At 52.6% G+C, this 21924-nt stretch overlaps 2 protein-coding genes across 2 annotated transcripts; one reads left to right on the top strand and one right to left on the bottom strand.

The window, feature by feature from the left end:
- The first annotated feature begins 793 nt into the window (after nucleotides 1–793).
- On the top strand, nucleotides 794–2632 carry LOC140895187 (zinc transporter ZIP1-like). The gene is made up of 3 exons (XM_073304624.1): nucleotides 794–890; nucleotides 1250–1380; nucleotides 1557–2632. The coding sequence occupies exons 1-3, from the start codon at nucleotides 794–796 to the stop codon at nucleotides 2211–2213; spliced, it is 885 nt and encodes a 294-aa protein (XP_073160725.1). The 3' UTR covers nucleotides 2214–2632.
- Nucleotides 2633–4840: 2208 nt separating this feature from the next.
- Nucleotides 4841–16617, bottom strand: CATSPER2 (cation channel sperm associated 2). The gene is made up of 13 exons (XM_073304623.1): nucleotides 16543–16617; nucleotides 16311–16470; nucleotides 15307–15480; nucleotides 14559–14627; nucleotides 13274–13446; nucleotides 12425–12580; nucleotides 11878–12002; nucleotides 10932–11110; nucleotides 10117–10216; nucleotides 6702–6747; nucleotides 6259–6355; nucleotides 5696–5857; nucleotides 4841–4872 (listed from the first exon to the last, which is right to left on the bottom strand). The coding sequence occupies exons 1-13, from the start codon at nucleotides 16585–16587 to the stop codon at nucleotides 4841–4843; spliced, it is 1518 nt and encodes a 505-aa protein (XP_073160724.1). The 5' UTR covers nucleotides 16588–16617.
- Nucleotides 16618–21924: the final 5307 nt, after the last annotated feature.

The following is a 21924-nucleotide window of genomic DNA, read 5'->3' as shown; positions in this document are numbered from 1 at the left end:
AGCCCCCTGTGTTGACCAGTCTTGGGGCAGGAGCCCGGAGACGGTGACGGGGAGGGGGAGCCTTGCTGCCCTGGTCTTTCAGGGGTGCCGCACACACACCCGGGCTGCAAACCCTCTGTCTACACCGTCGCTGATAGAAGAGGGTGGGCCTGGCCAGCAGACTGCAGCTAAGGGGGTGAGACTTACTGAGGGGCATTAAAACTTCTGCTGCTAGATTCTCCCATCCCTCCTCTTTGCCAGACGGCCCAGGAACCCACCCACACGAGCAGCCCTCGGAGAGCGGCGAGGGGACGCCAGGGCCAGGTTCTGAACCCAGAGTCGCTGCCCCGAGGCCCAGGAGCGCCCCCTCCGCCGGCTGCCGGGCACCTCCCTTCCCGTCTCCACTTCAGGGGGCTGCGGGGACAGAGCAGGAACCGCGGGCGACCAGCTCTGCAGCCCGCCCCGGCCCGGGAGCAGAGAGGCGGCCCGCTCCCAGGGAGCTACCAGCCCCAGCCCCCAGCAGGCACCGGCAGCCCCTCGGCCCGCCCCGCCCCGCCGGGGGGAGCCGAGCTCGGCGCAGCGAGCCCGGGGCCCGCGGCGAACCGCACCCCCCGCTCGGCACCGACCACGTGCAACCAGCCCAGCTGGGGCGCGTCCGCCTGCGCGCAAGCCCCGCCCCTCGCCGTGAGGGCTCCGCCCCTTTCGGCGGCTCTGGCCAATCCGCGTGCGGGGGCGGGAGTGCTGTGGGCGGGGCCTGTCCCGCGGAGCGCGGGTTTAAAGCTCGCGCGGCGGCCGCGCGCCCCGAGGCGGCGTCATGCGGTCCCTGCTGGCGGCCAAGCTGGGCGGCCTGCTCGGGCTGCTGCTCCTGCCGCTGCTCTGCGGGCTGCTCCCCGGGCGGCTGCGGGGCGCGGGTGCGTGCGGGGTCTCCCAGTGCGGGGGGGGGGGGAGAGAGGACGCCGGGACCCTGCCCCCCCCGCGGGACGGGGTCTCCCAGTGCGGGGGGGGGGGAGAGAGAGGACGCCGGGACCCTGCCCCCCCCGCGGGACGGGGTCTCCCAGTGGGGGGGGGAGGGAGGACGCCGGGACCCTGCCCCCCACCCGCGGGACGGGGTCTCCCAGTGGGGGGGGAGGGAGGACGCCGGGACCCTGCCCCCCACCCGCGGGACGGGGTCTCCCAGTGGGGGGGGGAGGACGCCGGGACCCTGCCCCCCCCCGCGGGACGGGGTCTCCCGGGGGGGGCTGTCACGCTGACTGCTCCCTCTCTGGAGCAGGGATCCACGGGCGGTGGCGCAGCTTTGTCGGCTGTGTGGCTGGAGGAATCTTCCTGGCCACCTGCCTGCTGGACATCGTCCCTGACTCTCTGTCTGACATGCGGGAGGAGCTGCGGAGCCAGCAGATCACGGTAGGTACCCCGCAGCCCCCTCCCCGAATAGCGCTGGGATGGGCCAGCTGGGCTTGCTGTTCCTCCCGGTTCCTAGCTGCAGCCCCACCAGCTGGCCTGGGGTCATCTCCACCGTCTCTGCTGGGTTGGGGGTCCGGAGGCCTCTGCTCGGGCTAATGCTTTCTCTGCTTCCCCAGGTGGATTTTCCCTTTCCTGAATTCGTCCTGACTCTTGGCTTCCTGCTGGTTCTCATAATCGAGCACATGGTCCTGGACTGCAGTGAGCGGCGGTCAGGGGAGGCCACCCCCCTCCTCTCCTGTGGGGAGGCCACCCCTCAGCCAGCAGACACTGGTGAGTGGGTGGTGGAGACGGGTGCGCCTCACTTGCCTGCAGACTTCCCGGCCCACTCGTCCTTCCGCTCCTTTGTCCTCTTCCTATCTCTATCGGTGCACTCCCTGTTCGAGGGCCTGGCCGTGGGGCTGCAGGACACGGAGTCCAAGGTGCTGCAGATCTGCATCGCCATTGTGGCACATAAGAGCGTGATTGCTGTCAGCCTCTCGCTCCTGCTGCTCCAGAGCCAGGTCCCCGCCTGCTGGTTTGTGGCTCTGATTGGCACCTTTGCCCTCATGTCTCCCCTTGGCATCGCAGTGGGGATTGTGATGATGCAGAACCCGGGCCCCAGCAGCACCATGGCCCAGTGCCTGCTGGAAGGGATTGCTGCAGGGACCTTTGTCTATATCACCTTCCTTGAGATCCTGCCTCATGAACTGAACTCCCCGAAGTGCCGCCTGCCCAAAGTGCTCTCCATGCTGCTGGGCTTCTCAGTCATGGCTGCCTTGCGCTTCCTGGGCTGACGCCATTGGCCCTGCTTGGGCAGCTGCTGGCTGCGCTCACATGTACTGAGGCAGGCACTGGCCTGGGAAACCATCAGCTGCAGGTTCAGCCCCTGCTACCAGTGTCTCCTGGAGATGGACTGGGATGCCTCTTGGGCAGAGTTTTAGGGGTGGGAGGGTCTTGGGGGTGGGTTCAGGGCAGCCTGGTTTTTGCTCTGGAGTCAGAGTAGGGCCTGGCTTAATAGTTTAGCAGCATGCTGTTCATAAGTGTAATGCCTGCACTTGGGCCGATCATGCCTGATCATGATCACTCCAATGTTTCGTGAACACCCCCATCACCACAGCAGCCCCTCCATTTTATCCTTTTAAACGGCTATTGTACTGATTTTACAAGTGGAAATTGTATGGCTTCTATTAAAGACTCTGCTGCGCCCAGGAAAGCCAGCTTCCTCTACTCCCTGCTGGGGGAGGTCCAGGTTCTGGCAGGAGACAGGCTCCTGGGGTGTGCCCTTCTGTGTGTGGGGGTGCATCTCCATTGCATGGGAAAGGCAGAGAGCTAATCCTGTGAGATGCCCTGGAGTGTGGTGGCTGAGCAGGGCCAGAGTCAGCCCTGAAACCGCTGCCCCAGCCTGGCGCAGAGAGCAGAGCAAAGGAAGCACCGTGGAGCACCGCTACAGACCAGGGACCGAGTGGCTCGGCAGCAGTTCTGCAGAAAAGGACCTAGGGGTTACAGTGGACGAGAAGCTGGATATGAGTCAACAGTGTGCCCTTGTTGCCAAGAAGGCCAATGGCATTTTGGGCTGTATAAGTAGGGGCATTGCCAGCAGATCGAGGGAGGCCTCATCTGGAGTACTGTGTCCAGTTTTGGGCCCCACACTACAAGAAGGATGTGGAAAAACTGGAAAGAGTCCAGCGGAGGGCAACAAAAATGATTAGGGGACTGGAACACATGACTTATGAGGAGAGGCTGAGGGAACTGGGATTGTTTAGTCTGCAGAAGAGAAGGATGAGGGGGGATTTGATAGCTGCTTTCAACTACCTGAAAGGGGGTTCCAAAGAGGATGGATCTAGACTGTTCTCAGTGGTAGCAGATGACAAAACAGGAGTAATGGTCTCAAGTTGCAGTGGGGGAGGTTTAGGTTGGATATTAGGAAAAACTTTTTCATTAGGAGAGTGGTGAAACACTGGAATGTGTTACCTAGGGAGGTGGTGGAATCTCCTTCCTTAGAAGTTTTTAAGGTCAGGCTTGACAAAGCCCTGGCTGGGATGATTTAATTGGGGATTGGTCCTGCTTTGAGCAAGGGGTTGGATTAGATACCTCCTGAGGTCCCTTCCAACCCTGATATTCTATGATTCTATGAATGCAGGGAGAAGGGGCCTGGCATGAGGGAGGGCAGGACAATACTCTGTTATGGCCCTGTGGGCAGCAGCCTGGGGCAGGGGATGGGAACAGCCCTCTCTCAGGCCAGGCTTGCTTGGTGCTGCAGTGCCCTCTGGTGAGCAATGGAGAGTGAAGTGCAAGCTCCTTGCAGGCTTAGGAGAAGGCAGGCTAGGTTGTGGACCTGGGTGGCAGGGGCTGTGCCCAGGACAGAGGACTGCTCTTCGGGCACAATGGCTCATCCCCCAGAGGAGGAGATGCTTCCCCCAGGTAACCACTGGGTAGTACCCAGGGTCCACAACCCAGGTGCTGCAGGGAATGCGGTGCCCGGGTTGAGTTTGCTGAGACAAGCCTGGTCTCCAGCTGAAGAATCAATCTGTGTGTTCCTGTGAGCTGGGCCTTAACCCTGTTCTATGGATGGGGAGACTTCCCTGTGATCTTGCAGTCTGTCCTGGAGGAACTGGGAACGGAGCCCCACTTCCCACAGTAGCAGTGCTGACCTCTAGCCCATGCCTCTTTTTATTTCCTGATGCTAGCAGATGGGGGTGGCACCAGTAATGGAGGACCCCAAAGGAACTGCTGCTGTGGGCAAGAGCAGATGAGAATCCTGTAAACTGGATCTATAAAGAATCTAGGCTCTGCCATCCCTTCCCTATCTGCCACTGCTGGCCACTTCCTGCAGAGAGCTGAGGGGAAGCACTTCCCCACCCTCCCCAAAGCACTACTATGTAGCACAGGCTGGGCAAGGCCTGCAGCTTGGAGGATGGTTCTTGAGTTGCCCCAGACCCAGCATCCTTGTTGAAGGTTGGCAGCTCCAGCATGCCAACCATGGTGCAGTTAGCCTGCATCAACACCCCAAGGGAAAAGGGAGGCAGGCTTGTGGGGCACATATGCTGTGCAGTGCCGGGGGGAGCAGCCACAGCTAAGGGAAGGGAATGGAGGGCTGACCCCTGGGGAGGAGGGCTGACCCCTGGGGAGGAAGGCTGAATCAGCTGTGTAATCAGCCCATGCTGCCAAGAATACAAAGGTCAGCTACTTCCTATTTAATCTAGCCCAGGTCTTAAACACTGCCTCTAAGGCCAGCTGCCTTGAGCTTGCAACAGGATTGGTGTGGGGATTGGAGAGGGAATGCAGAAATTCAGGGGAGGGAGGAGTTGGGGCAGCTGTTCCTGCTGGCAGTTCTGTAGTTCTCTCTGTAGCATAGTGGTGCTAACTTCTCCCCTGGTGGGAAGGGCTCTCCTGCTGCACAGAGTTCCTTGGACGTGGCTCCTTACTTGTCCTCTATGTTTAATAAGGCCATGACTGTAGGAAAGAAAGGTAGAAGAGGTCTGGCTGTTTGCTGCTGGTAAAGTAATGGCACTTTCCCCCAACCATAGGGGCTGATCAGCTTGTAGCGAATTACATAAGTGGAGGAGACAGTCCTGCAGAATGGCAAGGGCCAACCACTCCTGTGCTCAGATCTCTGCAGCTAGCGGCTTTCTGCTGGTAGAGAGCTGCTGTGATCCTGGAGGGGCATGAGCCACTCAGCTACTTGTGCAGCTGTGCTGAGCAGCAGGGGTGGAGAGGTGCTGATCTACCAGCATGACAGGAAGCTGAGGCTAGACAGCATCATCTGAGCATGTAACCACTGTGCCAAGTTGGGAGGACCCACACATCCCAGGGAGGTCAGAGAAATAAATGGAAGGGGTAGGCAATTCAATGCAGTTCAGACTAGGAGAATGCTGGGGTGCTGGTGCCAGGACCTGGGGCAAAGGCAGTGGGCTCTATGTGCACAGCAGACCCTGCCCTGGGGTGACTTCCCCCAGAACAGTCTCTTCCATTCTGGGCACCTAGTTATGAATGGGGGACAACTAGCCTTCCTGGTCAATAGCAATGAGCATGCCCTGCCCCAAGAGCAAATGGGGAGGGGAGCAGTCCTGGGGCATGGAAATTGCCTTGCAGGGAGCCCTGTTCCCTAGCTGGGGGGTTGTTTTGCTGCTGGTGGGAGAGGGGCTGAGAAGAATGAAATGCTGCAGGCAGAAAGAAGGCCAGGCAGTGTCCCAAAGGAGGAGAAGGAGCACGTCTTCCCCTGTGTGCTCAGGAACCTCCCCCCCCCCCCCCCCCGTGCTGTTTGCCTCCTACTCACCTGCATAATGCTGCAGCCTCTTGCGCTCTTCGAGGTTGTGCTGCAGCTGCTCCAGCAGTTCAAAGTAGCGGAAGAGGGAGTCGCTGGGCCACACCACCCATCCATCCTCATTGACCTCCACCAGGCTCTGCAGGTTCTGGTGGATGTATGTCTCCCAGTCCACTAGCAGAGGCAAAGGCTGCAGCTTCAGGACTGGCAAAGCCCCCCCCCCCCCCAATGATTTCCATGCACCTCCTGCATGGTGGTATGAGATTCCTGCCCTGCTGTGAGGGGACAGAAAGGGCCCTTCTGTTTCTAATGCCCCCTCCCCTTGCACATGGAACAGGGGCTCCTGCTGCTGGGGGAAGGAGAGTGGCTCGCTGTGGTCCTCCCTTCTGCTGCTCTCTGCCCCTGCACCCAAGGCCTTGGGTTTGGTGCTCCCAGGAAGGGGTATCCCTTGGACTGCAGTCTCCCCAGCACAACGAAATGCAGAGCAGGAGCCGAGTTAGCTCAGCATAGCTCTGCTCAGGCTCCTGCAGCTAGGCGGAAACTCCCCCTGCCCTATGTGGGGCATGTGCACTTACAGTCCTTCACACTCTGCTTCGCTACCACCATGTACTCTGGCTGCTGCGCACTAGGGGCTGCCTCTGCTCCTGGGCAAACCTCCAAGCCTGAGACCTGCTGAAGAGAGAGGAACCCAACATAGCGCTGGAGAGAAACGCTGCTGGTTCTAAACCCTGCCATGGATGGTGATCTAGGTCAGCCACAACATGACCTGGAATAAAGGGCCTGGCAGGCAAGCTGTCAGAGTCCAGCTAGGGTGGGCATGGGTGCAGGGGCGGAGCCCTGTATTGTAGGCAGGTGCCTGTGCCCAGGGCTGAATTCTGAGTTAAGGCCAAACCCAGCAGTCCTTGCCCTTCTGAGGGCTTCTTCAGCAGTCCTTGCCCTTCTGTGCTCTGGGGGACAGGTTCCTCAGGTGCTTACCCATCATTGCCATCCCTTAATGCTTATGGATACCCATGCTCACCAAGGGCATCTGTGGGCTGTCTGCTGAGATGAGCTGGCTGTGTCTCCTATATAGTCAAAAAGTAGATATTAATAAGGGTCCCAACCCAGGGAGTGAGAGAACTCACATGGGGCTGCCCTGGGAGAGCACGGGCTGTGCAGTTGCTCCCAGCAGGGAGCAGAAGGGTGCCTGGCATGGATGTTGGCTGTGTCGGGAGATCCCTATCCCTGCCCCCCAGCAGGACGGATGTAAGCCATGGGGCAGTGGCCTCGGTTGTGAGGGGAGCTCAACACCTTGCACAAAGTGCAAGGTCATGCACTTAGAGTCTAAGTTTTGCAGACCTCAGTTGGAAGCAGCAGCAGAGGAGGAGAGAGAGCTGGGTGTGTTAGTCATCCTGTGATCAAGCATCAGCTACCAGTGATGCACTGCAAAAAACGCAAATGTGCTCCTGGCAGGCAAGATGTTTCCAGCAGAGAGAGAAGTATTCATGCCAGTGTGTGAGGCACTGTGTACAGTTCTGGTCACCCATGGGCAAGAAAAGTGAATTCAGACTGGAACAGATGCAGAGAAGAGCTACTAGGGGAATGGAGGTCCTGCCTTATGAGAAGTGACTGGAAGAGCTGGTCTTGTTTAGCCTGGCACAATGAAGGCAGAGAGGGGCTATGACTACTAGCTATAAATACATCAGGGAGATGAGCACCAGGGAGGGTGAAGGGCTATTGACGCTAAAGGACAATGTTGGCACAAGAACAAATTCAGGCTGGAAATTAGAAGGTGGTTTCTAACTCATCAGAGGGAACAAAGGATGCGGAGGGGAAAGTGGGGAAAAATGGACTGGGCTTTTCACTTAGGAACTAAGGAAGGCAGTCAGGAAGAGACCAAGCATGAACTGGGCTTCACAGCAGTGGGGCTGGTGAAGTGCTCTAGGCTGACTAGCATGGACCTTCATTTCTCTGTGCTGCCCGAAGGCCTTCCTAGGCTGTGTCCAGGTGACTATAAACCTGTTTTCACAGCATGTGTCTGCAGCCATTGGGCAAGGTGCTTAGTCCCTGGAGAGTGGGCAAGTCTCTGCCAGGCTGTTGCAGTTGGATTTGCTGTGAAGCAGGAGGGATGGAGCCCCAGAGGTTCAGTCTCTGGAGGTGGTGAGAGCATGTGGCTGACCCTGAAAGCAGAGTGAAACCCCCAGGGGGTCTGGCTCACCAAAGGAGCCCCTCCAAGAGACTGTTCCAAAGCTGGGGGCATAGCACCAATCTGGTGGATCTGTGACAAGGGGCTTTTGCCTTCCTCTGCAGCGTGAGAGTGTGGGCCACTTGCCCAGATTATCTGGGTATATCTCTGACTGTAACCCCCCGGTATTCACACCCTACATGCTATTGTAATATCTCGCAAGCCACATTTTGTACGCTATCCTTTGAGAACTACTAACTTACATCACAAGAATGCTATTGATCAGTATGTACATGGTGTGGATTGAGAGTTATGGATATGTGCTGCAATTATGACTAAACTGGGCATGCTGGGGGAGTCTGCCCTAAACAGAGGAATGTGTCAGCCTGGTCTTCAGGCAAGGAGAATGAAGGTCCATTTTTACACATTAGGTAGACAAAGCTATTAAGCTACCCCCTGGAGGAAGAAAGAGCATGGCGCTTCCTTCACCACCAGACTCCCTGTTGCCTTTCTCAGCTTGAATGAACGTCACTTTTAGGGGTGACCTCAGAAAAGTCCATTGCAAAGATTTACTGGTCTATAAAGAGCCTGAATGAACAGCCATGGAATCAGCTGGTTGAATGCAGTATCACTGTATTACAAAAGTGTCTCAAGTGAGGGCTTTTCTGGAAGCTGATGCCACACTGGTGAGTAATATCATTGAGAGATGTCTGTATTAACCCTGTATGAGGAATCTGGATACTTAATGATATTGTGCTTTAAGTCTGTGCTCAACCAGGGAGAAAAAGGGTCCCTCCCAGACCAAGGGAAGGCACCTGTCTCAAAACAATGGCAGCCCCATTTACATGCAGAGGGTGGGAAGCCCACAGGAAGGGGGAAGTAGCGTGAGACCATCTGCCTCTTGAAACAAAGACTTTGAACTTCAGGAGCTATAAGCACGGACAGATGCCATCTTTGGCATGTGTCACTGGACAGACTCAGGGGAACAGAACTTGTGCAAGCTTAGAAAGACAGGCCCTTCAGCCAAACAGGGGTTGAAGTCTCTGGGAACTGAGGTTGTGTCTACACTACACAGCTTTTAGCAACATAGCTGTCATTACAGCTGTGTTGCTAAAAGTCGTGCAGTGTAGCTGCTGTTTGTCGGCTCTCCTGCTGACAAACTTCCACCCCCAACAAGCAGCGTTTCTGTTGTTGGCAGGAGCGCTCCCCTGCCTAAAACGTGCTGTTCTCACTGGCGCTTGTCATGCCAAAATTTGTCTTTCAGGCAGGGGGAGAGTTAACACCTCTGAAAGACAAAAGTTTTATCGGTCAATTGCCAGTGTAGACATAGCCTAAGTGTAGGTGATAAACCTTCTTAGGCAAAGATCTTTTACCTAGGAAGACAAGGAAAACCAGCACCTGGTACTTCTGTGGAAGGTCCTGGACAGGGAAAGCCAGCCATGGTGGCAAAGATGAATGACTGGTCAGAGACAACAGCTTGAACAAAGCCTGCAGCTTGCTAGATTAAGTCTGAGACTTTTAGATGTGTGTTGTAACCCTTCTAACTTTATTCCTATTTGTTGGCATCATTGATCCTAGGACCTATTGTTAATAGATTTTTATTTTATTTTTACTGTAAACCAACTCAATGCTGTGCATGTAGCAGAGTGTGTATTTATCCCAGTAAATGTGCTGTGATGCTTTTTTGTGTCTTGAGGAACAAACAAGCCATATTATGTCTCTGACCTGTCCAGGTGAGCACTGGACATTACAGAGCACATGGATGTGGGAAGATTTAGGAGTGGGTGTGTGTTGGCATCACTCTGCAAGTAGCACCCGAGGCTGGTAGAGAGCGGGGACTCTGACTGGAGTGTGGCTGGCAGGGTGCTGGGGTCAGACCTGCTGGACTAGGGCTATGAAGCACACAGACACTCAGGATGGGACCTGCCTGCTTGTTGCTGACTGTGAACGTGCTGGGCAGGGAGTTAAAGTAGCAAAGAATTTGAGACACCAGAGTTATAGGGCAGGTAGCGACTCAATCCCCTGTTGGTCTGGATTGCACCCTCAACCCCATAACCACCTCACATAATCACCTGCCACCACTGCAGGGGCCTTGGGCACTGGTGCCCATCAGTCTCTGCTGGGGTACAGGACAGCTGCATCTCCTGGGGGCTGTCATACTTTGGTGTGGTGGTAGTGGCTGCGGTGGGGCAGTGGCCTGGGCTGCAGACTAGATGGTGTGATAGTCCCCAGACCAGCCCGAGGTGCGGTGGGTGCTGTACTCACTCACCTCTCTATAATCTGTGTTTTAAATAAATCTGCTTTCTTCTGGGCCTCTATCTGCTTCACCTCTTCAGCCAGGTCACTCCGGATCATCTGGAAATTAGTCACTGACAAACCCAGAGCCCCCATTAAGCCCTGGGGGTCCTGAGGTTCTTAGAAGGGGCGGGGGGGGGGGTGAAGGCTTCCCTACAGACTGTTACCCTTCTGTGTGCCACTGCTGCCCAGAACCCGCTAGACTTTATACCTGGTGAGCTGGGATCTAGGGCAGCAGCCAGAAGGTTATTTTTCAAAACAGGGTTTATTTCTGCTTGTCTCTTACCATAGGAACATCAAATACTACCTTCTTTTTGCTCACGGTCTCCTTGAAGTACCAGAGAGCTGAACGGGGATTCCTTCAGCCCTAAACCAAAGGGCTGGGGTGTTGAACCTTTGGCACCAGTCCTCTTGGTTTGTCAGATGTTTCAGTTAAACAGGTGTGACCAAGTCACAATCCCCACCCACCAGTTACTCTGCTTTCCCATGCGTAGTCCCTGTCCTGCTGTGATTCTAGGAGTTTTCTAGTTGTCCAGAGAGTCTGCAAGGACAGGGGCAAGACCTGTCCTGAGTTTATAAGGTGGAAGCCTCCCACACTAGCCTGAAGCAGGTACCACCAGAAGCTGAGAAGGGCCCAAACTTTGCTTTGCAGGGGAACTAGATGTAGCAATAGGGAGCCACTGTGGGCAGAGGGCTTTGCATGGGGACTGTCAGAGCCCCACCACGTGCCAGCATGGGAGGCTGTAGGGTTCCTGCGGCCTGGGCAGTGTGTAGGGCCCAGGCACTTACCCATAATTGCCACAAAGATGTTCCTGAACATGAAGGATCCAATCAGCAGCCAGAGGATGATATAGAGGCTGCTGATGACCTTGTTCATCTCAGGTATCTTCCACGTGTCCTGGAGCAGGGCATACCAGTGATCCATGGTGAAGAGGATGAACAGTGTCACCAAGGTGTTGGGGATATCCCTGCGGGCGGAGAACAGCTTCAGGGCATGCTGCATTGACCTTGAGGCCTATTGAGCCTGTGGGGTCCAAGTTGGCTCAGGGCCACCCGCTGCTTTGCTGGTGATCTCTCGGCTGAGTCTAAGTGCAGGGATGCTGCAGAGGAGGGGGCTGGCATCAGTTAGTTGTGGCCCTTTTGCTGGGAAGGTGACAGCATGACACTCAGGTAAGCAGTTTGCTTGGCCCCAGCATTCTGCCATGTACAACGGGCAGGCCCCCGTCAGAGGGAGGTCTAGACTAACATGGTCCAACTCAGACACTGGCCAGGGCTTGTGAGCTGCAGCCTTATATCACTGCTACATGGCACTACGACTGTCCTCAGCATCTCCAAGAGCATCCAGCAGTTCCACAGTTAGACCACATACATACATCAAAGAGAAGGCACTGGAGTCCGAGGGAGGAGGGGGGTGTCATCAAGCACAAAGCCCAGCTTTTGGCAGCTGCTAGGCCTTGGGGGTGTCCCCCTGGAGCCCAGCACCCATCAGTGTCAAGCTGTAAAGTGTCAATGTATTCCCCAGCCCAGGGCCACCTGCATCCCCACTGCTCCACTCCTTGCAGCTGGCTCTGCAGCCCCATGTCCTCCCAGAGGTTGTGAGATCACCCAGCTGAGGAACAGGAGTAGAAAGGTGAAAGAGTAGAACAGTGCCCCCCCCCCCCCCATGACCAGAGGAACGAGGGTGTCTTGCTGCTGGGTGATGGGGCATTACACTAACATAAGCAAGGAGATGTACCTGAAATACATGCTGAACTCCAGGTCGGTGCGGTCTGACCGACTGTAGCTCTCAAAGAAGAAGATGCCAGATACAGCAAACACATAGAAGAAAACCAGCAAGAGCAGCAGGATGAAGGTCATAGCCTGGGCAGGGGAGAAGCAGAGAGGAGCCAGGGCTGAGGGGAGCTTGGGGGCTGATGCTGCCCAGGGAGTTTACAGTCTAGATTAGACACAGAACAACAAGGATGCTGCTCAGCAACAGGGGGTGGGCTAGGCCAAGGCCTGCAGCAGCGAGGAGCAAAACAGGGCAGGTACAGCCAAGGGCTTGTGGCGGGGGGGGGGGGGGGGGCTGTTAAAAATTAACATCAGTATGTGAGCATTAGGGGCTGGGGTTCCGTAAATGGGGGCAAGGGGCAGGTGGCAGTGCTGGGAGGCCAGTGCTATGTACCCAGGGCAAGGCTGAGTGCTGGGAGACTAACCAACAGGAAGGAGTTTGGCATACATGCAGCTCCGCCCCCCAGCTCTGGCACCTGTCTCAGCATGCCCCCACCTCACCGGTTTTGTACCTTCAAGGTCTTTGCTATTGCCAGGATGATCACCCGAACTTGCCGGAATTTGGAGAAGAGCTTTAAGGTGCGGAGGATGCGGAAGGCCCTGATGAAACTCATGGCAGCTATCTTGTTGGTTACGCCAACGATGTCCAGGAACTCGGGGATCACGGACTATGAGCCAAGGGAACAGAGCAGCAAGATGACCATGTTCAGGTTATGCTGCCCTGCAGAGTCAGGCCAAGCCACACCCCACCTGCCCCCCACACAGCCACTTAACAGGGCATCAACCCACTACCACCCCTCTGCATTGCAGCCTTCTTCCCTCAAGGTTTGGTAAGCATGAGTCAGTGCCCACAGAATCATGGCTTTAAAAATAATAAATTCTGGGTCTTGTCTTTGCTTTCTAAGTTTTGAGCCTTTAGGGGTCACATTTTCCAGCTTTTTCTTCCTAACCAGAAATTTCCCTTTTACATTTTTTTGCCTATAATGAAAGTTGAGCTTCACAATCACATGACTCCAGGAGCTGGGGCCAGAAGAGACACCACATAGCCCAAAGTGGTGATGCTGGAACTTGGTGATGGACTGGAACTCCCTAGAGGGCAGATGTAAGCATCACAAAACCACTGGTAGTTCTGAGGCATTTGGGCACCACAATACATGACCAATAATGAGCCTGAGTAGCCAAAGAGGAGCAGTCTCTGTCCTGCTTTGGGACCCCTTGAGAAAGTCCCCTGAACTGTGAGTCCCACCAGAACTTTCTGGGCACAAGGCTACCCAAGGCGATGAAGCAACAGGGAGCTAGTCTTGTGGTCCATGCCTTGCCCTTTGCTTCCCCTCCCCTGTAGACTCCCCCGTGTCTCTCACCACTATGGTAATGCTGAAGTCGAAGACATTCCAGCTGCTTTTCCAGAAGCCTCTGAAACTAACAATCCAATTCAGCAAAATCTCCATGATAAAAATGAGGAGGATGACCCAGACGGTCACCTCTAAGGCGAGCTTCAGGTTCACCAGGCTGACATCCGTATTGTCCATCACCTCTGGGAAGCACAAGAGACAGTTGCTGAAGCCTGGCTCCAGCAAAGTGTTGACTGGGGAAGGGAAATAGCATGAAGAGGGGGATAGACAGAAACTCCTTGTGTATCACTGACTATTCAACATGTCCAGCCCCAGCTGAGGATCGTGCCATGCTCAGAGGCAAAGCTGGACCTGGAGTCAGAGGTCTGCAGGGGAGGGCACCAGTTGAGAAGCACTGAGTAACTGGTCTCTGGGAACTCGCAGGCATTTGCTGGCTGTGCCCTGTGGGGCAGACTGTTCAGGACGCACGTTGCTGGTACATACACTCCTAAGGTGCTAGTGGAGTTGGTCCCCTGCTTGTTAATGTTTAGCATAGTCAAGTCCTTCTCCTCTGGCCCTGGAAGTGGCTCCTCGCTAGTGGAGACTGGAGATGTTAGGACTCTTGGGGGAGGTGAGCACAGGAGAGGCCTTAGCAACTCCCTCCCCAACATCCTGTCTCAGTCATCCCAAGCTTGGATTGTGCCTCCTTGGAGCAGGGACTTCAATCTCTACCAGGTACCAGAGACTCTGTAACAAGTGGAGCACTGTAGAAGGACATAGCCCTAGTGAAAAGAACAGTGGGGGCTGAGTGCCTAAGCCCGGTGGGAGATAGGGACGTGGAGGGGAGACAGCACCAGCCAGGAGTGGAAGAGCTGGGAGAGGTGAGATTTTGAGCAGGGGAATGAGCCTGAGGAAGGAATTGGTGTCCAGTAATGAGGGCTGAGTTGCCTAGAGACTGGTGATGGGCTCTGGGCTCTCCACTTTTATGTCACTGACTCTAGGTCAGGGCAGCGGTGATGGAGAGCCGTCACCATCTGATGACTTGTTGGTGGCTTAGCTGAAATTAGATGGTGCTCTGAATTCAATACGTCATGGACAGGTGCCTACACCACAAAACCACCATAACTTGGTTCTCATTGGCAGCCCCTTGCTCCAATTATAGACTGCCCCAGCATCCCTGTCTTGCCTCTGGAGGCAGGCTGCAGGGGCCTGAGCCCACAAACACTATATATGCTTGGGCACAGAGGGGTTCTGCCCCCAAGGCTGCCAGGCTGGCACTACTTTCACATGCATAGAGGCCCCGTCTCCCTCTCACCGCTCTTGATCATAAGAACCAGCATGTTCAGGAAGATGAGAAAGATGATGAAGCTTTTGAAGATGGTACCTGGGGTTTCTCGCTGAGAAATATGCAGGAAACTCTGTGTTATTCTGTCAGACTCTACAGGGGCTGGGGCACCTACACTTGAGAACTCATAAGACAATGGGTAGTATCCAGAGCAGCTCTACTGCTGAAGTAACAGAGCTCCACACACAACCCCCAAAGGAGTACAGCATCCCATCAAGCCCAAATACCAGCACAAGCATCCTAACACACCCTCAACCATGTGCCTCAGCCACTGAACCGGTAGACAGGAGGTCATGAGCTGTTTACCCATGTCAGAGGAAAGGCATGTGGGGAAACCACCATCCACCTGTAGCTTGGAGCCTCGAAGCGCCCATTTCCTGGCCTGTACCTCTGTTCCTTCTCTACCCTGACCACCCTCCTCACGGCACTTACCCCACTCCTCATTAGGCAACAATTCAGATTTCATCCACTAAATTGGACCTTATGTACAGGTGGGAAGCACTGACAACTAGAACCACAGAATACAGAGATGGAAAAATTTATCCAGCCCCCTGCTGGTCAACTCTCCGCTTTGTCCAGTCCCAAGCTACTGGGATTCCATCACTTCTCTTGCAGCTGATTTTGTCTATCACACTTGGGGACTATTTTTTCCTTCTCTTCATACCAGACTCCCTTACTCGCCCGATGGCAGCATCAGTCCTGATTTGTCAAAGGATACTGTTCAGGACCCAGGATGCCCACATGGTCAGGGGAGGCCAGCGGCTGCAGCGCACTTGGATGCGGTTACGTAGGCGTTTCTCTGGGGTGATGATGGTGTTCCTGACTGGGGTGATGTTGAAACGAACCAGCTGGTTATGGTCTGTGAGCATCAGCTTCCTCTGCTTCTTGGGGTCTGTAGGGAACAGTGACACAGAACTCCTCCCAGGGGGGTCCCGGAGGACATGCAGGGAGGAAGAGGAGCCAGAGAGTCCAGCACAGCTAGACCTGTTCCTAGCAGGAGAGCGTTTCAGTCAGTAAGGAGGGGGGCTGAAAATGCCTGTCCCCTGCCTGCACTGCTGAGTGATACCCCTGGGGGAGCTGCATGGGTGCAGAAAAACACACATTTTGGCCCAGATCCTCAAACGTATGTAGGCTTCTAACGTCCATCCATGTCCATTCATTTTGAGGATCTAGGCCTTTCCTGCCTCAGTTGTGGAGAATAAATACAGGTAGGAGAGCAGCTTAGACAACTCACCCAAAGCCCAGTATAGAGCCACAGCCCAGCTGCAGCCACGTCACATAGCCATTTGCAGCTAGGATGTGGAGGGAAGCAAATCAGGCTGGCACCTCCAGGAACCCTACCTGTGAAGCCCACACCTCCTCCGGAGTCAGTGCTAGGTTAATGTCAGCAATCCTGCTCCTGGGGAGAGAAACTCCCGTATGTTCTGATTCTGCAGTGTGGGCACTGTGTCAAACCCTAGGAGAAAGATGGGCTCACCACCCTCAGTGCCCAGAGCTCTCTCCAGTGACCTCAGCTTACCCAGTCAGCCTGGAGAAACTTGGCAGGCCTGCCCAGCAGAGCGAGAAGCATAGGGCATGTTGCTGGGGCGTGGGGGTCCCTGCACGTGGTTTGTGGGCAAAGAGAGGCACTCAAGGTGAGATACTGAGAGGTGTCTGAGCTCCTCATTCATTCCACCCTCTCACAGGACCCCAGCTGTTGGCATAGTGAGAGTGGCTTGTTACCAAGGAAATCCTTGATATTGTGCCGTGGGATGGCATGGCTCAGGCCCTGAAGGTGGTCAATCAAGTAGAAGGTGTAGATCAGCTTGGAGCGAATGGCATCAGCTCGGGGAAGCAGCGTAAACGGGGAGCTGACTTTGGTTTGGGAAGCACTCTCTGGGCTCTGAAAAGAGAGAGAGAAAGCAGCAGCGTGAATTCAGTCTGAAATGGAGACCCCCACAAAGAGAGTTGTTACCTGAGGATTCATGAGTCCAGCTTGGCTTCTCCTTGTTCCCTGCATGGCTCAGAAGGTTCTTTGCTGTATCATCACAGAACTCTGCAGTGACCTCACAGTCTGGACGAAAGGAAGGGGACACAGCTGGCAGGTGCTCAGTGGAGCAGCTTGGCAGAAGTTGATTTCTTTTTTAACAGGTTTGATAAGTGGGATCAATATTTATTTTTAAGGTTTTTTTTTTTTTTACTTTAATCTATTTAAAGTTTCACAGTTGTGCGAAGTCGAGGGGATCAGAAAATTGTTATTTGATGACAGTAGCCCCCGATATTCGAAAAATTAAAACGTTATAACGATCAAAGCACAAATTGTCAGCATCATATATCAGAACATACAGAGTAAATATCCTTCAAGCTGACTCTGAAGTTCCCAAGCAGCATTTGTCTTACTTCGCCTATCTGTAAATTTCTGTTATCACCACTGGAAATATTTGTTTGCCGGTTGTCAGTGTGCGGTGACATCGATGTTTGCCAACATTTACTGATAACAAAAATCAAATCCTTCCAAGCCTGAGCATGTGCTCCTGAAATCAGAGGCAGCCTGGCCATCTAAAAAGCTTCTGCTGTGCCTTGGCAGTCTTCAGCGAAAGCTGCACTCTAAGGGATGGGGGAAAATGTCCCGTGGGCAAAGGTTCCAAGCAGCGTTCTTTCTATTCCTCTGTCTGACTCGGGTCCTGGACTCTGTTAACGTCTTTTACATTCCCAGGGGAGGGAGGGGGAGGCGCCGATTGCCAGTGGGTGGGAGGCCCTGGGAGAGCGGGAGCAGGGGAACTGATGGGGGCTGCTGACATATTACTGTGGCTCTTCGGCAATGTATATTGCTAAATTCTGACTCCTTCCCAGACTCAGGTTGGCTACCCGTCCTAGGCCATGGGCTGAGCCGGGTCCCTAGAAGCAGATGCTTGGGCTAGATGTTTATTGTTGATTTGTTTGTTAATGAAGTCACAGACCAGGCAGGGTGAGTTTTGACCCTACTCAGCTTGTGTGGACTTGGCCTTTCCTCATCCTGCACAAAGAGCTTTTTCATGGACCCAGGTGCTACTGTTGCGTAGGGAAGGTGCAGGACAGTGCAGTGGAAAGCATCCTAGAAGGTCTCAGATAAAGAAGCAACCTTCAGTTTGAAAGTGTTTGACGAACCACTGGCCAGGTATATGCTCCAGCATCTCAGGTTATGCTTGAACTACCAATTGTGGCTCTCTGGGACTCAAGCCTGCACCTAGAAGTGCTGTAAGTGCTGCTGACGAATCATGAGGGCTGCTTTTCCCTTTGAAAAAAGGAGTACTTGTGGCACCTTAGAGACTAACCAATTTATTTGAGCATGAGCTTTCGTGAGCTACAGCTCACTTCATCGGATGCATTTCCACGGTATGCATCCGATGAAGTGAGCTGTAGCTCACGAAAGCTCATGCTCAAATAAATTGGTTAGTCTCTAAGGTGCCACAAGTACTCCTTTTCTTTTTGCGAATACAGACTAACACAGCTGCTACTCTGAAACTTTTCCCTTTGAGTCACTCCTGAGCGGGAAGGGAGCTGTGAAGGAACTGCCATGCAGCTGCTTCAAAAAAAAAACCAAGTTGTCATGGTTACAGGGTCAGTTGTACCTCTGTCCCTTTTCGGATCTTGGCGCACCCGTTAAGTCCTCCTGCCTTTACCTCTCCTCAGAACGCCCTGTCACGGATCCCCAGGATCAGTGCTATGGCCCCAGCTTTGGAACGGTGTCTGGGAGGACCCCTTCAGTGAGCCAGACCCCCGAAGCTCTCACTCTTCCTCCAGGGTAAGCCACACAGCATCACCACCTCCTTAGGCTGCATCTCTGGCCACTCTGCTTCCCACCATGAGCACCTGTCAGCAAGTCCCACAAAGGCAGACCCCTGAGGGAGACTTGTACTATCTTAGAGAGCAATGCAGCCCCACCAGCATCTGCAGGGGCACTCACACAGTGCTAAGAAACAGTCCGGTTTATTATCAATTGGAATACAACATAGAAAGGCCTTGGTTAGCACAGAGAGAAGAAAGTTACAGCATGGTCCATTATGGTTAGACCAGAGCCCCAGCCAAGCAGTGTGACCCCCTTGGCTCCAGCTCTGTCTCTCTCTCCTCTTTGTTCAAGTTCCTGGTGCCAGTCCCACCTGGCCTCTCCTCAGTCCTTTGTTCCCTGGCTGGTCAAACACAGGTAGCAAATGTCCCAGAGATTGGGTTTGCCATTGTGTTTACAGACTCTCCATTGACCTGGGTCCCAAACTCAAGACAGCTAGTCATCCATCATGCCTGCATCTCTGGGCCTCACTAGAGAAAACAGCTCTTTTCCACCCCAAAGTGACAATGCAGCATATAGGGGAAACTGAGGCACATACAGTATTTATACAAAATATTAACGTTCCCCACTTCATCACACCCTCACTGTTTGACAGGATACTGAAGGCCAGGGCCAAGTCTATTAATTGTGCTTGCCTAAGAGGTCTGACTGGGTTCAGCAGCTGCCATTCTTCCCATTAAGAATCTGCAACGAGTGGTGAATGTAATGACTAGACAGCCTTCTTAAAACCCAAAGGATTGTTTCCTTTGCAGTAGGAACAATGCATAAAAGGATTAAAAACAGTCTATCTGTCTTACCTAATGGACACCAGCCCCTGGCAGTAACCAGGCAGACCTCCCTTCTTCTTCTTCCCAGTGGGTGCTTGCATCTTAGTCTGGTTCCTCTAAATCAGTGGTTCTCAACCAGTGATATGCAGAGATCTTCCACAGGGTACATCAACTCATCTAGATATTTGCCTAGTTTTACAACATGCTATATAAAAAGCACTAGTAAAATCAATACAAACTAAAATTTCATCCAGACAATGAGTTGTTTATACTGCTCTATACACTGAAATGTAAGTACAATATTTATATTCCAAATAATTTATGTTATAATTATGTGGTAAAAATGAGAAAGTCAGCAATTTTTCAGTAATAGTGTGCTGTGACACTTTTGTATTTTATGTCTGATTTTGTAAGCAAGTAGTTTTTAAGTGAAATGAAACTTGGGGTACACAAGACAAATCAGACTCCTGAAAGGGGTACAGTAGTCTGGAAAGATTGAGAGCCACTGCTCGAAACAACTTCCCCTTTCAATGTTCATCTTTAAACTACTGTTGGCCTTTTGAGCTTGCTAGTTCCTATACTTTGGCCATCCTGGTCAAAACCAGTTTCATAACTTGGCTGGAGCAAGGAGGTGGAATCTTCTGATCTTACTAGTCTGGACAGTCTTTCTTAACAACTCTGAAGTGTTTATCAAGAGGTGGAGCTTATCTTGACCATTTGTTTCCCTTCCTCTTTGTTTTTCCTGACAGCCCTCTATTAAACTAAACAAACATATTCATGCAGTACATATTCCACTAACCATATCATAATGCGACTATACAAATCCATGGTATGCCCACACTTTGAATACTGCATGCAGATCTGGTCACCCCATCTCAAAAAAGATCTATTGGAATTAGAAAAGGTACAGAAAAGGGCAACAAAAATGATTAAGGGTATGGAATGGCTTTTATATTAGGAGAGATTAAAAAGACTGAGGCTTTTCAGCTTGAAAAAGAGATGATTAAGTGGCGATATGATAGAGGTCTATAAAATCATGACTTGTGTGGAGAAAGTGAATAAGGAAGTGTTATTTACCCCTGCACGTAACATACAAATCAGGGGTCACCCAACAAAATTAACAGGCAGCAGGTTTAAAACAAACAAAAGGAAGTACTTCTTCACACAATGCGCAGTCATGTTGGATCATATTAAAGAAGTTCTGTATTAAAATCACAAATGAGTTTGATTCCCCAGAGTTTAAACTCCAGGGTATTACTAATTAAGAGGTCTCTTGGTTTTTGGTACTGTTTCTCTCCCTCTATGTGTGAAACTTGCAAGCTGCTAACTGTGTTAGTACATTCTAAGACAGAGTCTGTTCTCAAAGCAATTCACAAGAGAGAGAGACTCAAAGCAATACTCTAACAACAGAAACAGCACCCAGAGACTCCTCGCCCTTTTGTTGTATTAACAATTGTGATTAAAATAGAGATAGAGGATGTATGTGGATGGATGCTTGGTGTGGATAATAACTGAATGATCAGGGAGGTGCCAGCCTAAGAATCCAGTGTCCATCGGCTGAAGAAGGCGTCAAGTGGAAATAACCAGAGGACCCCCCCCCCCGGAGGGCAGACTGGAATCCACCCAACAGCCTCAAGAATGGGAGAACCAAAGAACAAGATAACATCTTGGAGCCGTCAGGAATGTGCTATCTGCTGATTGATTCAGCAACAGCATGATGAAGCAATTCCCATAGACTGGCATAGGAAGAAATTCCTATAAAAATAGACTCTAGAAAGTGAGAACTTTGGGGTCTGATTCTGCAAACCAACTTCCAGGAGCATCAGATGAGCATCTGACAAGGCCCTGCTCCCTCCTCATGTCCAGGCCACCTGGCCAGTGACTTGGCATGAGCAACTCTAAGGCTGGTAACTATGATAACAACCTTGCAGAACCTGTGTGTGTGGGTGTGTGTGTTTGTATGAATGAATGTGAGAATAAATATGAGATTGAATGGAATGTTATAGCTATAACTAACTGCTTACTATGATTCTTTCTGTATTCACAATAAATGTGGTATTTTGCCTTTTTCCCTTTAATAAGATCCTGCTGGCTTTTATTTTATTGGTACAACAGTCAACCTGTGGAACTCATTGCCAGGGGATGTTATGAAGGCCAAAACTATAATGGGGTTCATAAAAGAACTATGGAGGAGCGGGTTTCAGAGTAACAGCCGTGTTAGTCTGTATTCGCAAAAAGAAAAGGAGTACTTGTGGCACCTTAGAGACTAACCAATTTATTTGAGCATAAGCTTTCGTGAGCTACAGCTCACTTTGTCAGATGCATACTGTGGAAAGTGTAGATCTTTTTATACACACAAAGCATGAAAAAAACCTCCCCCCACCCCACTCTCCTGCTGGTAATAGCTTATCTAAAGCGATCACTCTCCTTACAATGCGTATGATAATCAAGTTGGGCCATTTCCAGCACAAATCCAGGTTTTCTCCCGCTGGAAATGGCCATACGCATTGTATTATCATACACATTGTAAGGAGAGTGATCACTTTAGATAAGCTATTACCACCAGGAGAGTGGGGTGGGGGGAGGTTTTTTTCATGCTTTGCGTGTATAAAAAGATCTTCTACGCTTTCCACGGTATGCATCCGACGAAGTGAGCTGTAGCTCAGGAAAGCTTCTGCTCAAATAAATTGGTTAGTCTCTAAGGTGCCACAAGTACTCCTTTCCTTTATGGAGGGTCGGTTCATCAATGGCTGTTAGTCAACAT

Source organism: Lepidochelys kempii, chromosome 10, assembly GCF_965140265.1.
Source record: "Lepidochelys kempii isolate rLepKem1 chromosome 10, rLepKem1.hap2, whole genome shotgun sequence".
Classification (NCBI taxonomy): Eukaryota; Metazoa; Chordata; order Testudines; family Cheloniidae; genus Lepidochelys; species Lepidochelys kempii.
The sequence above is the reverse complement of the archived record's forward strand: the minus strand, read 5'-3'. Positions and strand labels throughout refer to the sequence as shown.

Excerpts from the sequence above, each read along its gene's own strand:
- LOC140895187 (XM_073304624.1), top strand. The coding sequence starts at position 794 with ATGCGGTCCCTGCTGGCGGCCAAGCTGGGCGGCCTGCTCGGGCTGCTG. Across the intron at positions 891-1,249 it reads CGGGCGGCTGCGGGGCGCGG|GGATCCACGGGCGGTGGCGC; the intron begins GTGCGTGCGGGG and ends TCTCTGGAGCAG. Across the intron at positions 1,381-1,556 it reads TGCGGAGCCAGCAGATCACG|GTGGATTTTCCCTTTCCTGA; the intron begins GTAGGTACCCCG and ends CTGCTTCCCCAG.
- CATSPER2 (XM_073304623.1), bottom strand. The coding sequence starts at position 16,587 with ATGCAGGGAACAAGGAGAAGCCAAGCTGGACTCATGAATCCTCAG. Across the intron at positions 15,481-16,310 it reads CAATATCAAGGATTTCCTTG|ACCCCAAGAAGCAGAGGAAG; the intron begins GTAACAAGCCAC and ends TGTTCCCTACAG. Across the intron at positions 4,873-5,695 it reads GAGGCTGCAGCATTATGCAG|TCATGGCCTTATTAAACATA; the intron begins GTGAGTAGGAGG and ends TCTTTCCTACAG.